This window comes from Pseudonaja textilis, chromosome 4 (assembly GCF_049901715.1).
Source record: "Pseudonaja textilis isolate UNSWEBS1 chromosome 4, rPseTex1.2, whole genome shotgun sequence".
NCBI classification, from domain to species: Eukaryota; Metazoa; Chordata; class Lepidosauria; order Squamata; family Elapidae; genus Pseudonaja; species Pseudonaja textilis.
In genome coordinates, this window is record NC_141993.1 from 16,228,221 (window position 1) to 16,242,562 (window position 14,342).

Consider the following 14,342-nt stretch of genomic DNA (forward strand, 5'->3'; position numbering starts at 1 on the left):
GGGCCCATTCATTTCTATTTCTTCTAGGCAGCTAGCAGCTTGAGGAAAAGCTATTTGGCAAAGAATAGTCCCAGAGCAGTTCTATTAATCCCCTGAACCACAAAATGGGTGGCAAATAAATTTGATAAACAAGTAAATAAATAAATATGACTCTGTTTTTGTGCCTTCTATCGTAATTATAAGAACTCCGATTGCCAAATTGTAGCTGTGTCTTTGGTGATCTCGGTGAATAGTTTACACCAGTGTCTCTTAAACTTTTTGAATCTCAGGATTCCTTCCCACTTTTAAAAAATATGGTAGATCCCAAAAGAGATTTTGGTTGTATGGATTATATTTATCGAATAGAATAGAATAGAATAGAATAGAATAGAATAGAATAGAATAGAATAGAATAGAATAGAATTCTTTATTGGTCAAGTATGGTTGGACACATAAGGAATTTGTCTTGGTGCAAATACTCTCAGTATACATAAAAGAAAAGATACATTTATCAAGAATCATAAGGTACAACATTTAATGATAGTCATAGGGTACACTAAGCAATCAAATCATACTAGGAAACAGTCCATATAAATCGTAAGGATACAATTTATATCAATGTTTATTACATTAAAAATTACAGTTGGTGCATTTGCTGCCACTGTCACTTCTTATAATTGTTTGATGGGATTTTAACATAGTATTTCTCAACAAAGGCTGGCAAATAATATGGATTTTGCATCCCCTGAGAGGCTCTTGGGAAACCCCCAGAGTTTGAGAAACACTGGTTTATATTCTGTTAGACTAGACTTGGATAACAAATGCTAGATGTTTGTCTTGTTGCTTTTTTCTAGTCTTGGGCATAATATATTCCCTCCCTCCAACTGACCATCGCACTTCTTTATATTGAATTTTGCAAAACTAACAGAGTTGGTTGCATTGAGGTTTTCTATATTATATTTCTATAATCCGACCAGCAAATTCTGGCTGCCATCACTGACTACAATAGTGTGCAGTGTTTAAATAGTGTTTAAATCTTACTAGAGGTTTAAATAAGTCCATAAATAAATAAATAAACCCATAAATAACTCCACAGGCAGTCCTTGAGATACAACCATTCATTTAGTCACCAAAGTTACAAAAGCACTGAAAAAAGTGATGTATAACTGGTTTTCTCACTCAGGACGGTTTCAGCGTCCCCATGGTCACATGATCAAACTTCAGGCGCATGGTAACTCACATGTATTCATGATGCTTGCAGTGTCCTAGGGTCATGTGATCACCACCTGTGATCTTCCAACAAATCAATGGGGGGGAGCCAGATTCATTTAATGACTGCATGATTTCCTTAACAACTGTGGTGGTGATTTGCTTAACAACTGTGGCAAAAAGATCATAAAATGAGGCACAACTATGGCCTCGCTTAGCAAGGAAATTTTGGGCTCGATTGTGGTTGTAAGTCAAGGACTACCTGTGCTGCACCTTACTGTGCAACTCCAAGAGGCCTTTACCACTCGTGTCTTAGATTCATTTGACACAATATGCCATGTACTTATGGTGCCAGTTACTGATCTGAGCGATGAACTGTAGGAAAACTGAAAATATACGGCTGCAAATGACAGTTACTTTTCTAAAGTATGGTACAGGTATAGAGGGGGCGCGGTGGCTCAGTGGCTAAGATGTTGAGCTTGTCAAGCAGAAAGATTGGCAATTCAGCAGTTCGAATCCTTAGCACTGCGTAATGGAGTGAGCTCCCGTTACTTGTCCCAGCTTCTGCCAACCTAGCAGTTCGAAAGCATGTAAAAATGCAAGTAGAAAAATAGGGACCACTTTGGTGGGAAGGGAACAGCATTCCATGTGCCTTCAGCATTTAGTCATGCCGGCCACATGACCACGGAGACGTCTTTGGACAGCGCTGGCTCTTTGGCTTTGTAACGGCGATGAGCACCACCCCCTAGAGCTGTAAATGACTAGCACATATGTGCAAGGGGAATCTTTACCTTTACCTTTTACAGATGAAAATGGCAACTAGAGGTGGGCCCTAGCACTATAACACAAATACTGAACTTGCAGTTAGAAAAGGCAAATGTAGATCTCACTGTAATACACAACACTGCAGCACAAGATAAGTAATTCCAATTTCCAAGGGTGATTTTTACCTAGTGTTTATGCAAATAGAAGCAGCGTTTTTATTACCCCTGATGAGACCTTTCTGTGTAAAATAATTACGTCTGTCCCTTAAAGGGTCAAACTCCTTGGCTGATAGCAAAATAATGAAACAAGTAAGAGAGTGCAGATAACTTGTGGAAGGTCTACGGCGATGACCGAAGAACCTCTTGCTCAAAGATTTGCTGAAGATGTTGCATTGCCGCCAACGAGCATCGTCATGTTCTTGAGTCATGCACATCGGAGTTTTGTTCCTGAACGCAGGCCTGGTGAGGCTACAGAAGATGGACTCAGCAGCGGGTTTTTGCTCCCTCCTTTCAGAGTCAGCACAAAGTTGATCAGGAAAGAAATTGGCTTCTGTTTCCTACTTTTTCCTTTTCAGTTTGGTTTGTGATGGAAGCCTTCAGTAAAGAGCTCAACCACGTTGTCTAACATGGTGTGAAATGTATTAGGACAACGGTTCTATGACTGCTGGATTTTTTTTTTTTAAGGACTTTCCATTTGAATCTAGATTTTCGAATAGCCCAGTGAAAATACAACCAGTTCAACCAGTTCATCACTTTCTGCTTGCCAGTTGATGAACCTTCATGTACTGTATTCAGATTTGATGATTCCCTCCTCAATACTTTCACAGATTCTCTTCGAAAGCAAATGAATTAATTTTCTTCCAGAAAGTTATTTCTTTTCAGTGTAGTAAAAAATCATTTTCATTTTAGCATTGTTTTCATTGTTTTAGTAATTTTTGGACTTGTATTTTTTGTCTTGGAAACATATGGCTTGAAGTTTGTCCTGATAATATATTATATAGATTTTTTTCAACACAACTGTCCCAGTACTAAAACTTAGAGATTACTGCTTTTATAGTAGGGGGAAAACCATTAACCAAAAAAGTAAAACACTTCGCCTTTGATTCTATTACTGAAGATTTTTAGTAAATTATTTTTATACCGTTCTGCAAAAATAATAATTATTTACAATATAGTTGCAGTACCGCACAGTTTATCAATGTATATTCATCCCTTTGTTTGCATATATCAACTTTAAAAAGAATGAGATATTCTGACTTCTGGAATGTCTTCTTTTATGACGATATGCTCAAACAATCAATTTTGTTTCTTTGATTTTTTTCTGATCTTTTTGTATTTATTAGATGTATACCTCTTCGTGAAATATCAGTCCAAACATACAATCTGGTGTCTTGAACAACAACTTGCTGGCATAGAATAGTCTTCCAAATTTTTGGAACTGATTCATACATGAACTCTATAGGCCTTTTGAAGCATTGGGAAATATCTGGATTAATAACTTTGTCCATTTAAAAGGGTGATAATAAATGAAGTAGAAATGCTTGTTGAATCAAACACCTTTCCATGAATAATAATTCTTACTTTCTCTTCCTGAGATAGCTCCCTCCAAATCCTTAAAATTCTATTTCTGAATACTGAAGGAAATTGTATAAGATATTCATTGAGGATCCTAAAGGTAATGGCTTTCTCTTAATGAATGGAAGCACATACATAATCCAATGCAGCCTTTTGTGATTCGTTTTCCAAGCACAAGATTCTGAACTTGTACTATTCTATTCAGTGAAGCTGTAGAAGAGTTTTTAAGCAGGAGAAAGAACTTGTAAAAATTACTTTACCGTAAAAACTAGGTAATACCAAATTGTCACTTTTTAAGCTTTATCTTATAGCAAAATCAGAAATAAATCTGAATGATCCAAGATTTTTAATGCTATTTTTCATTCATCTATAGTATAAAATTAAATCTAATTCCTCCACATATTGATCACTAAGCAGTGAATAGTTGTAACTAAATATCATCAAGATCAATAGTTTGAGCATGGATATACTACACCAGCCATAATTCAGAACTCTTGTTAAGACTGTTCTCAGATACCACAGCGAGGTCGTTTATTCAGTGTTGTAGTCAGTTCTCCAAGGAGATCCAAAACAACCTTTCTTCGGTTTCAGAGAAGCTGCCATCTCACATGAAGCAAGCAAAACAGATGTTGTATTTACAAAAAATATAACTGATGCAAGGTTTGATTTCTCCTTGAATTTCTATAGACTTGTATATCTGCATCTGTGTGCAGAGAAAAAAAATGTGACCAGAACTGCAGGGCGGTGTGCCTTTTTATTATGTAAGAAATATATATATATGGGTTTACTTGTGTTAAGTTAGCAATGACCTATCTTATTATTCATTATGTAGTATTAGATTTTTCTTTTTCTTAAGCTATACTTTTAGTCATTTCACTTTAAGGCTTTCTGGAATGCATGGATGCTGGAACTGTTCCTAATTCTATGTTTCTGAATAATGCTTTTCTTGCCTCCCAAATTACTGTATAATTTTGGTGCTTTTTTTCCTGAGAGACTAATGTTCAGTTGACAATTTATTTTCCACAAACTATCCTGGGGACCAAACAACCATAGATTCCCTAATTAATTACCGGTAGTTCTAATAATGCAGGTTCAGCTTTCCACAGTCTGATGTCCTCCAGTTGACATACTTCAAAGTCTATCATCCTTAGCCAGCATAGCTAAGGGGAGCTGAAATCCAACACATCTGGAAAACACCACGCTGAAGAAAGCTAATAACACTACAAGGATGTATAATAAAAGTAATGCAGTGCAGCTAATGCTATATAAATAAGAGGATGCATATACAAGTGTAGATATAATCCGTATATTTTTCAATTACATATGCATCTGTCTCCCCTCTCCTTTCATTTTAATTGGTGGCCATCACTGTGTACAACTATGGCTAAACGGAAGGCATAATTTATAGGTTTTCTTTTAAAAAAAAGTTTAGGGACCAGAAGATATAAAGAAATTGTTTTATTTGATGATAAGTAATTGTTCAAACAGAAGGTGGGCTTGGAATCTATTGTTATTGAGAAGAATGAGTGACTAATGCTAATTCAAAGCTTTGAAATGGTAGCTGAAATTGAAAACTTCCATGCTACCTTTTTTGCCTAATCCATCAAAACTTGACAACATCTAGACTTTTTAATGTGTGTTCATGAGAGATGCTGATGACCCAGGATTTTCTACCCACATTGGTCCTACTGCCTGGGAGTTCGGCATCCCTCAAGTTAAATTTCAGCAACATCTGACATATCCAGATTGTTTACTGCTGTCCAAAGTAAACTATTTGTGTACCACTGGAAATAGGCACTCAGCGTCTTGACACACTGGTTGTTTGCTTTGTGAAACATCACCCTGATTTTGATTGGAAACACAGTACTGGACCTAGTGAACTTTTTAAATATGTCTGATTGAAATGTTCATTGTGCAGTTTTGGAACTGTTTTACAAAAACAATTATTAGATTTCAGTGAGGTTTTAGGGCATTTCGATTGCTTGCATATTGAACTTGGGCTGCAGTATTTCAGATCTAAAAAAGGAAAGTCTAGCTCAACTTTATACCATTACATACAACTGGACAAAAAAAATACACTATAGTTGTTACATGTGGTAATCTAGGTTTTCTTGTTGCTGTTGGTTAACATGTAATTTTAAAAATAAGACATTAATGAGAATTATTAGGAAAAGCCATAAAACCCATAAATAGGTCTTCCATCATGTAAAAATCTCAGTGAGCACATTAAGTAATGCAAGATAGTGCTGAGAAATTTCCTGCCCATTTATCTGAAAATATCTTGCTTCAACCTATTTTTTAATTTCTGTGGTGAATGTGACCTTATTTCTTGTGTCACGTTTGCTGTTTAGCCATCCATATATTTTCACAATACACACCAATAAAATTCTTAAAGAACAATTTTCTGAATTCAGTGCCAAAAAGAGAAGTGAAATCTTGTCTGCTAATAATTTTGAACAGTGAAATAGATGTGAATTTACTGCTTCCTATCTTACCCACTGAAGGGTTGTTTTATATCTCAGGCTACTTTGCCAGAAAAGTACAATTGAATTTGGAGGTATTTTTCCAACTATCCAAACTTTTTTGCAGTTATAAGAAATATTACATCATCTCCAATTACAGCAGTATAAACTCTTATGCAAGCATTAGCAATTATTTTTCTTTATCAGAACAACAGTTAGCATGCAAAAATGCTTGACACAATTTCGATAGGTAAAAATCATTTTAAAAAATTGACTTGATCCAAATATTAATAGGGAGTTACCCAATATTTACTTATTAAATCTGTCCACAAACTGGAGCACACTGTAAGAAATCTGTGATATGAAGTTCAGATCTAAATTTCCCAATGTGCATATTTAAGCAGTCTGTACATAAAAATGTGAAAAAAAATACATAATCTCAGTGATTTATATAACAAAAAAAAACACTCACAAAAGTGTGTATGCTAAGGAAAGTATTAATTCGTGATTCATATTTGAATAAATAAAATGCACACACAAATGCCTTATGTCATGTAAGTTTTCTTACTTTTCCTGTAAGTTCATGGTTTTAGAGATGAGTATGGTAAAATGACTCAAAAATAGGAATTTGAGAAAACCCAAAGGCACTGAAGAACTTTTGAATAGGCCCTGTATTACATTGAAAGTCTGCATTGCTTGAGCTAAGGCGTATTGAAGATTGCCCATTCTGGGTTGTTTTTCTGGTATCTTACCTCTTAATAATCAATGGGATCTTGAAATAACTTCAAAAAACTTTTTATACAAGACAGAAACAGTGTTTATTTATGGATAAATAATCCTTCAAGAGATTAGCACTTTTTTTAATTGGCCATTCGTTACATAATTAATTTTTGCAGAATAAGACTTCTGGAAGCATTTTTTTGTTGATGTTGTTTCTGCTTTGTTTACTTACAGGACATAGTTTGCCTTTTGATCTAATGATAGTTGATGTACAAATCCTTAGCCAACTTTATCAAAGCTGATTTATAAATGAGTGCTGACGGGGCATTGTTTTTACATTTTGTTATTAGGATATCAAGTGATCTGAGTTTGAAATCTCTGTGTTTGTACATACTTTTGTTGAACTTTCCATTTTTGTTAAATAATTACTTTGTTAAATATGCCTAAATATTATAAGGTATTTTAATATGCTTTTGAAAACTGTTTCTATTCTTTTCCTTAAAATAACTATCACTATGTATATTTCATTACATTATTTTCTGTAAATCATTATTTAAAATCTAATACATTGTACTGTTATATTATGTTTCTTCAGATAGGATTATCTTCATATAATACAAAAGCATCCAGTTATGTATATCTTTAAGCAAAATAATCCTGACTGTGGAATTTAAGTACTATTATATACACATGACACTATTTTAAAAACATGGATCCTTTTTCATACAGAAATCCACTGAACTGAGGATACATTTTCTCCTTTCTCAAAGTTTTACAAAATTGGAATTGTAGTCAAATCTAAAGGATATTCAGTTGACCAGTAATGACTATATTTTATCATGAATGGTGGGATAACTCTTTGACTCCCATTCCAAGAAAATACTAATATTCTCTGTATTAATTTTGGAATGAGATAGTTTGGCCTTAGCTTTATGCATTTCTGTACTGTTTGTATATGATGTAAATATTTTCCTTTTTAAAATGTTTACTTTTTATTATTTCATCTGCCAGTTTCAATGCAACCACTATATAAAAATAATAATAAAGTGTGGGTTCTCTTCCAAAACATTCCTTCTCAAGTTTCCTTTCATACATCTATTTTACCTTATAAAGTAGTTGCATTTTACTGTTTGAGCTTCATCTGCACTGAAAACTTTTCATGAAACCTAATAACAAATACTTCCTAAGCAATTGGTGGTGTGCGGGATAGGTAAAAATGCAACTCCTACATAAAAATGTTATCTATAATTCTGCAGAAATGTTTTGTGAGCGTCTCTCCTAAGTGTCTCTCATCCACGCTTCAACCAAACCCAATTCTTTCTGCTTTTCGAGATAAGTACTAGCACTTGTTACACCCTATTTCATTAAACCCACACTTTGTTGAAATTAATACCATACATTTTAGCCCAGGGGGTGTCCAAACTTGGCAATTTAAAGACTTGTGGACCAACTCCTAGAATTCCCCAGCCAGCCATACTGGCTGGGGAATTCTAGGAGCTGAAGTCCACAAATCTTAAAGTTGCCAAGTTTGGAGACCCGTTTTAGCCTTTAAATAAGAGATGAAGTCATTGACCCGGAGCCAAATTTCACTTGCATTAGCACATCTGGAATACAGAAGCACCACGGGAGAATCCCAGGCTCTCCCTTTCCACCCATATCAGTTTCCTTGAATTTCCTTCAATGCACTAAGGATCGACTCCCGGGGAGAGGGATGCAATATCCCCTTGTGTAGCGGGGGTAAGGCTAAAGCGGAAAAGACGGCGAGACATTGCGGACTCAGCCCACCCACAACAAGCAGGAAAGGGGCCATCCAGTTCTTAGCAAGGGGCTTTGCTCACTGGCCCCAGGAGGATGCGCTCGACCGCAGCACTGAAAACAACTTCCATCATCGCTGTTAACTGCGCCTGCGCAGGTACTGGAGTGGCGTGGACAGCGACAAGAGGCTTGTGCAAAACATTGGAGTGATATAGTCCCAGTTTCCATGATTGCTGCTAGTTTCCTTTTTAGGTTTCCGGGTCCTATATAGAGAAGAAGAAGAAGCCAAGATCGATTCTGGTCTGCATTTTCTGGCTGATAGACGAACCTCCTGCTTGTTACTTACAGTCATCTGTTAACTTGGGTTTGACCTAGCAATCAGAGAGCAATGCGAAAGCCCAGAAAGGAATAGGAAACGTTTGTAAACACTGAAAGCTGATTCTTTGAGGCAAGTGTTTCTCAATCTTGGCAATTTGATGTGTGGACTTCAACTCCCAGAATGCATTTCCTCAAGCCAGGGGTTTCTGGGAGTTGGAGCTCTCACACAAATGGCCAAGGTTAGGAAACATTGGTTTAAAGAACTCTTTCCAAGTATTAAGTTTCATTTTTCTTCATAAAAATGCAACAGTGAAACACAGCTGCACTCCAACTTCAACTGAGCAGGAACCAAATCTGAGCAGATTGGGGTAAAGCAAGAAGCAGGTGTTAATAATATATATACTTTCTCATTACTGCATAACAGGAGTGCACTACTGTGCTGTAATGTTTCATAATGTTCTCCATCATTGACCTATGAAGTCATATATTCATAAGGACCGCTGGAAGGTAAAAATCACATTCTTCTGGGATTGCTATTAATTTCATTTAGACCTGAATAGAAATCCCAGTGATATTAGCTTTGTAGTGCTTGTGTTTGAATTCACAGAGATATACCTATAATTTGGCATGATAATTTAAGTTTTGGAATGACAACAAGTTCCAGGTTTTATCCTTTCTCCACCATATAACCTCAGTAGATGTCATTTATTCTCTCTCAGCCCAGTCTATCTTGTAGTTGTTGCGGGGAGGTGGATTAAAAGAATGCCCTGTTTATGCTATCTTGTACACCTGTTATGTAAATATAATAAAATGGAAAAAAAATAGCACCAACAATCACTCTACCTGGTAAGCACCTATCTTGGAGGAAATTGGTATTTACTACCGGTACTTATAAATATAGCAAATAGGTTAATTCAGAAATGAATGTAAGCTATGGAAAGAAATCACAGCAAGAATGGTTTTCAGATTTCAGTCTTACACTTGATATACTTTTTTAAAAAAATGGGTTGTATTTCCTAACCCAACATTTTTGCTCTGTTCTTCAAATCAAATTCATGGGGTGGGGGAACAGTCTTAAAATGCAAATATGGCAAGTGGGAAGTTGCTGATGACCGTATTAAAAGAAAACCATGCAAGGGGTGTGCTGAAGACAACTCCATAGCAAACGTATTTGTGAAGGTGATTCCAGAAGAAATTGAATTCAGAACAGCTACTGAGGGCACATTTCCTTGCATGCTCTAATGCATTTCCGCATTCATTAGAAAATTGCACTCTGCAGGGTGCAGGACTCATGCAAAAGCCAAGGGATCTTTGCTCATCGCTGCACTTTTTGTCATATGGGGTGATCTAAACATGACAAAGGCAACACCGATGACATATCGGTATCATCTGATGCTTCCAGGAGAAAAGTCGTTTAGCTGACACTCAAGACAGTTATTTAAAAACAAAATATTGTGGGTTGTGCAGGCAAAGTTATAGTAGTTTACCTCTGTTTCAAGTGAAACTTCTACTATGCTGTGTTGGCTGCAATGAAGAGGATGCTGAAATTGTTTCCAGTTTTACCTCTTGTTAGAATAGGCCCAACAGCCATTCTTGGATTCTTTAAGGAGGATCTTTTCAGTGAATTCTGCTCTCGAATTCTGCACTCTGTGATCAGTAACACAATGAAATCACTTCTCCCCAGTGCAATTGTTGTAGCTATGAAACTAAGAAACTTTAAATAAAGATTAAAGATTTTTTTAAAAAGATGTTTCAAATTATGGAAAGTCAAGGGTCTTCTGAAGTAGCAATCCACACCAGAGGCAGGCTACTTTTTTCTTTACAAATGGTTTCAGTATCCCATACAGTATTATTCTTCTGATTCATATTTTTCCTTATTATTCTTTATTCATATTATTCCTTATTATCGCAACCAAATTAACATGACTGTAGAAATAAAACTGCATCATGCACTTATAGTAAAATTGCTTTACTAGATATTTGGAGAACCTGTAAAAAGGCCTATGATTAAAAAGGCTGGAGCCAGGCACATCAAATGTACTCCTTTAGCAACAAAAATATAATTAATTTTCTTTCCATTAACGTTATAGTGGAATCCACCTGAATAAATAACAACACTTTATCTATAGAAATAATAGATAATTTGGGGTTCAAATCAGATCAGATCTACAGATACAAGAACTTTGTTGTACATGTATTAAATGAATCAAATTACTATTGCTAGCCCATTTTATGAAAACACCTTATTCTTCCTATATAAACTTCAATTCATCCATATTTCTTTATTTATTAAGTTTGCTTAATAAACTGTAAGCAGTAAACCGTTAGTCAACATCATCATCCTCTAATAGTTCTATAATTATTTGGCAAAAGTCACTTCCATATATAGGTCACAATTTATGGATAGTATCAGATGGTTAACTAAGTTAAACCTTTATTATAAGTAAGCGTTCCATAAAAAGCAATGTATAGCCAAGGATTTAATAACACATTCAATGAATTAAGTACTGTGTATGGCAAACTGTATTCATTACCTTACATTCATTCATTTAAGAATTTTGTAGTTACATTTCTTAATTAAAATTCTGACAATACTTGCCATTTCTTTTTCATGGTGGACTAATTCAGATAGCAATTGAAGTTGCAACTATAATTTAGTTGTAGAAGGAAGATTTTAACTCTCAGCTGTTCAGCCGAAGTCCAGAAAGAAAGGGAAATAAAGCTCCGTGGCACGTAGACAAGTCTTTATTCGTCCATATATTAGTCCAGGTTCGGGTAACAAGAAGCATCAAAAATGATAGTAAAGTGAGTTCTGGCACACCTCGCAACCAGAGCTGTATTTATCCACCAGAAAATAATGTTATGAATTTATCCGCCATCCGGTGGCCGCTACCGCTTAATTTCCAGTCACTATGTAACCCTCGATACTGTGCATTCTTCTGTTAATTATCTACCCTCCTTTACATGCCCACAATTGAGCCCAAAGTATTTGTTGCTAAGTGAGAAATTTGTTAAGTGAGTTTTGTCCCATTTTACAACTTTTCATGCCACATTTATTAAGTGAATCACTGAGTTGCTAAATTAGTAATATGGTTTTTAAGTGAATCTGCTTGTCAGAAGTGACTTTGCTTGTCAGAAGGTTGAAAAAGGTAATTCAGCTAACCCCAGGACCCTGCAACCGTCATAAATGTGAGTCAATTGTCAAGCATCCAAATGTAAATCAAGTAATCATGGGGATGCTCCAACGGTCGTAATTGTGAAAGAGTCATAAGTCACTTTTTCAGTGCTGTGGTAACTTTGAACGGTCACTAAGTGACCTATTGTAAGTCGAGGACTACCTGTGCAATGGAGGCATCTCGAAAATTGTTCCTCCATTTACTGCTACTGCAAAAATATTATCCGGTGCAGTTGTCAGTATTCAATCATTCATTTCTTTCCAGCTCTGACCTGATCGACATCAGTACCACAGGTTGTCAGTCACCACTTATTTTAAATTCTGAAAAATTATGCTTGCATCACCAGTAAGAGATCTAGACACCTTGTCCCTTGTTTGACTTTTCCACGCATCAGGTTCTTCTCCAAGGATGTTTACTTCAACATATTTCATGTTTTAGAGTTACTGTTAGTTCTGCCAGTGATTTTAATTTCATCTGATAATTATTTGTTCTTGCAGGCTGTATTCTCCATAATTTTCTCCAGCATGACAATCCAGACATCAGTTTTTCTTCATTTAGACTTGCTGAAATTCAGTTTCCACACCAGTGTTACAGCTTGGAAAACCACTGTCTTTACAATACTTTTATTAGTGTGATGTTTACTGCTTCAATACTTTAAAACTGTCAAAGTATGATTAGCAGATGTCTCCACTTCATGGTTACAGCTACAATTGCTATGGATTTTTCAGCCTAAGAATATAAAGCCTGTTATTACACCAAAGAGGTATTATTAACACATCTGAGGTTGTTATTTCTCCTAGCAACTTTTAATTCTAATGTGTATGAGTCCACCATTTTTTCATGGAATGTTTGGACAATAACAAACTGATTTCCAACAGCTTGGATTTGGCAGCTATAAAAATTCAAAAAATTCGCAAGGATGACAGATGTCCTTCTGATGGAAGAAGTGTTCAAGTTACTTTAGTGCGAACAGTTGTTTCTGATCTGCCCTAGGAATTGGGTCCTTGGTAGATGTATGCAAATGTCCCCATCCATAAATCATTCCATACAGGGGACAGTCAGGTTTGGGTAGTCTATGTCCAGACCAAGATATGTAGAAGAAAAGCAGTGTCTGAGAAATATAGGAAGCACCAGAAAGCTGGGGTGAAGCATTGGTTGGCAGGTTGGATGTGCCAGGCTTGGATAAAGGGCAATGACCAAGGGGAGATTTGCTTTAGCCATGCCCTTGAATTCTAGCAGTGGAGCACTTGCACTGCCTTCCTCATCTTCCTAGTATCTTGTGCTTCTTGTCTGCAGGTCAACATAGGTGACATACAGTTAGAGGAACACCCAAAGGTTACAAAAGGCAACTGGATTTTCTTTCTTGTTTTTTTTTTCTCTTGAAAACATTTCGCTTCTCAGGCAAGAAGCTTCTTCAATTCTTGCTCTTCTTCAGAACTGAAGAAGCTTCTTGGATGACAAAACTTTTTCAAGGGAAAAAAAAACAAGAAAGTCCAGTTGCCTTGAAAAGCACAAGATGCTTTGGGACAACCATGACATGGATGATTGAGAAACTCTATAGGAAGGGGCAATACATATCAGCCTTGTGTAAAATTTGTCCAGATTTTTTAAGAAAATCTAGATCAACCCAACTACAATTTCATTTCAGCCTGGCTTACTACTTTGCCCTTGCTGTGCTATTTCTATTAAAACCACAGGCCACATTGTTTTACAATAATAAATGTACAGGGATATACATTTTCATCTCATAACCTTCGATAATTTTAGTTTACTTTATTGTCATTGCACCTCCTACAACAAAATCAAACACCATCTTCAGTGCATATCATGACCATGAAAATAAACAAACACACATCCTTCACCCACCCAACTAATAAAATTCTAAAACCATTCAGATTTGTTTTAGTTGGATTATTTATTCTCAAACAGGTGCAAATCTTGCAACATTTTGCTATATTTCAAAAAATTGGCAGGTACTGATAAGTTAATATCAGAATGATTCACTGCTCTATTATTTACCTTATGTGCTTTGCTATCATGTCAATTGGGCAATTACTGTAATAAAAATATCTCTCTTATTTATCTAATTCATGATCATTTGATCATTGAATGTTGTTCTCAATTCCTGTTCAGTAATTCTCCAAGTGCATCTTGATACCCATGTCAAAATACAAGCTTCTCTTATATTTGTTCTTGAAAACCTTGCACCAAGCAAATATGTATAAAGTACTGAACTAGTAGAAAAAGCAGTTGTGGGGTATGGTATCAAATTTTGTAACCCAAAATGGCATTAAAATTTGTAACATAAAATGTGTTCATACATTTTAGAGCCTTATTCCTAAGCACATTACTCAAATTTGATTTCTTTCTTGACTCATATTCTA

The 14,342-nt window shown here is 35.7% G+C and overlaps 1 protein-coding gene across 1 annotated transcript in view; it reads left to right on the top strand.

Moving 5' to 3' along the window:
• The window catches only part of COL13A1 (collagen type XIII alpha 1 chain), a 128,208-nt gene extending 120,471 nt beyond the window's left edge, over positions 1-7,737 (top strand). Inside the window, exon 38 of the mRNA XM_087932127.1 lies at positions 2,224-7,737. Coding sequence (XP_087788253.1) covers positions 2,224-2,253 — 30 coding nt within the window. The 3' untranslated portion in view covers positions 2,254-7,737. The remainder of the gene's footprint in view (positions 1-2,223) is intronic.
• The last annotated feature ends 6,605 nt before the right edge of the window (positions 7,738-14,342 follow it).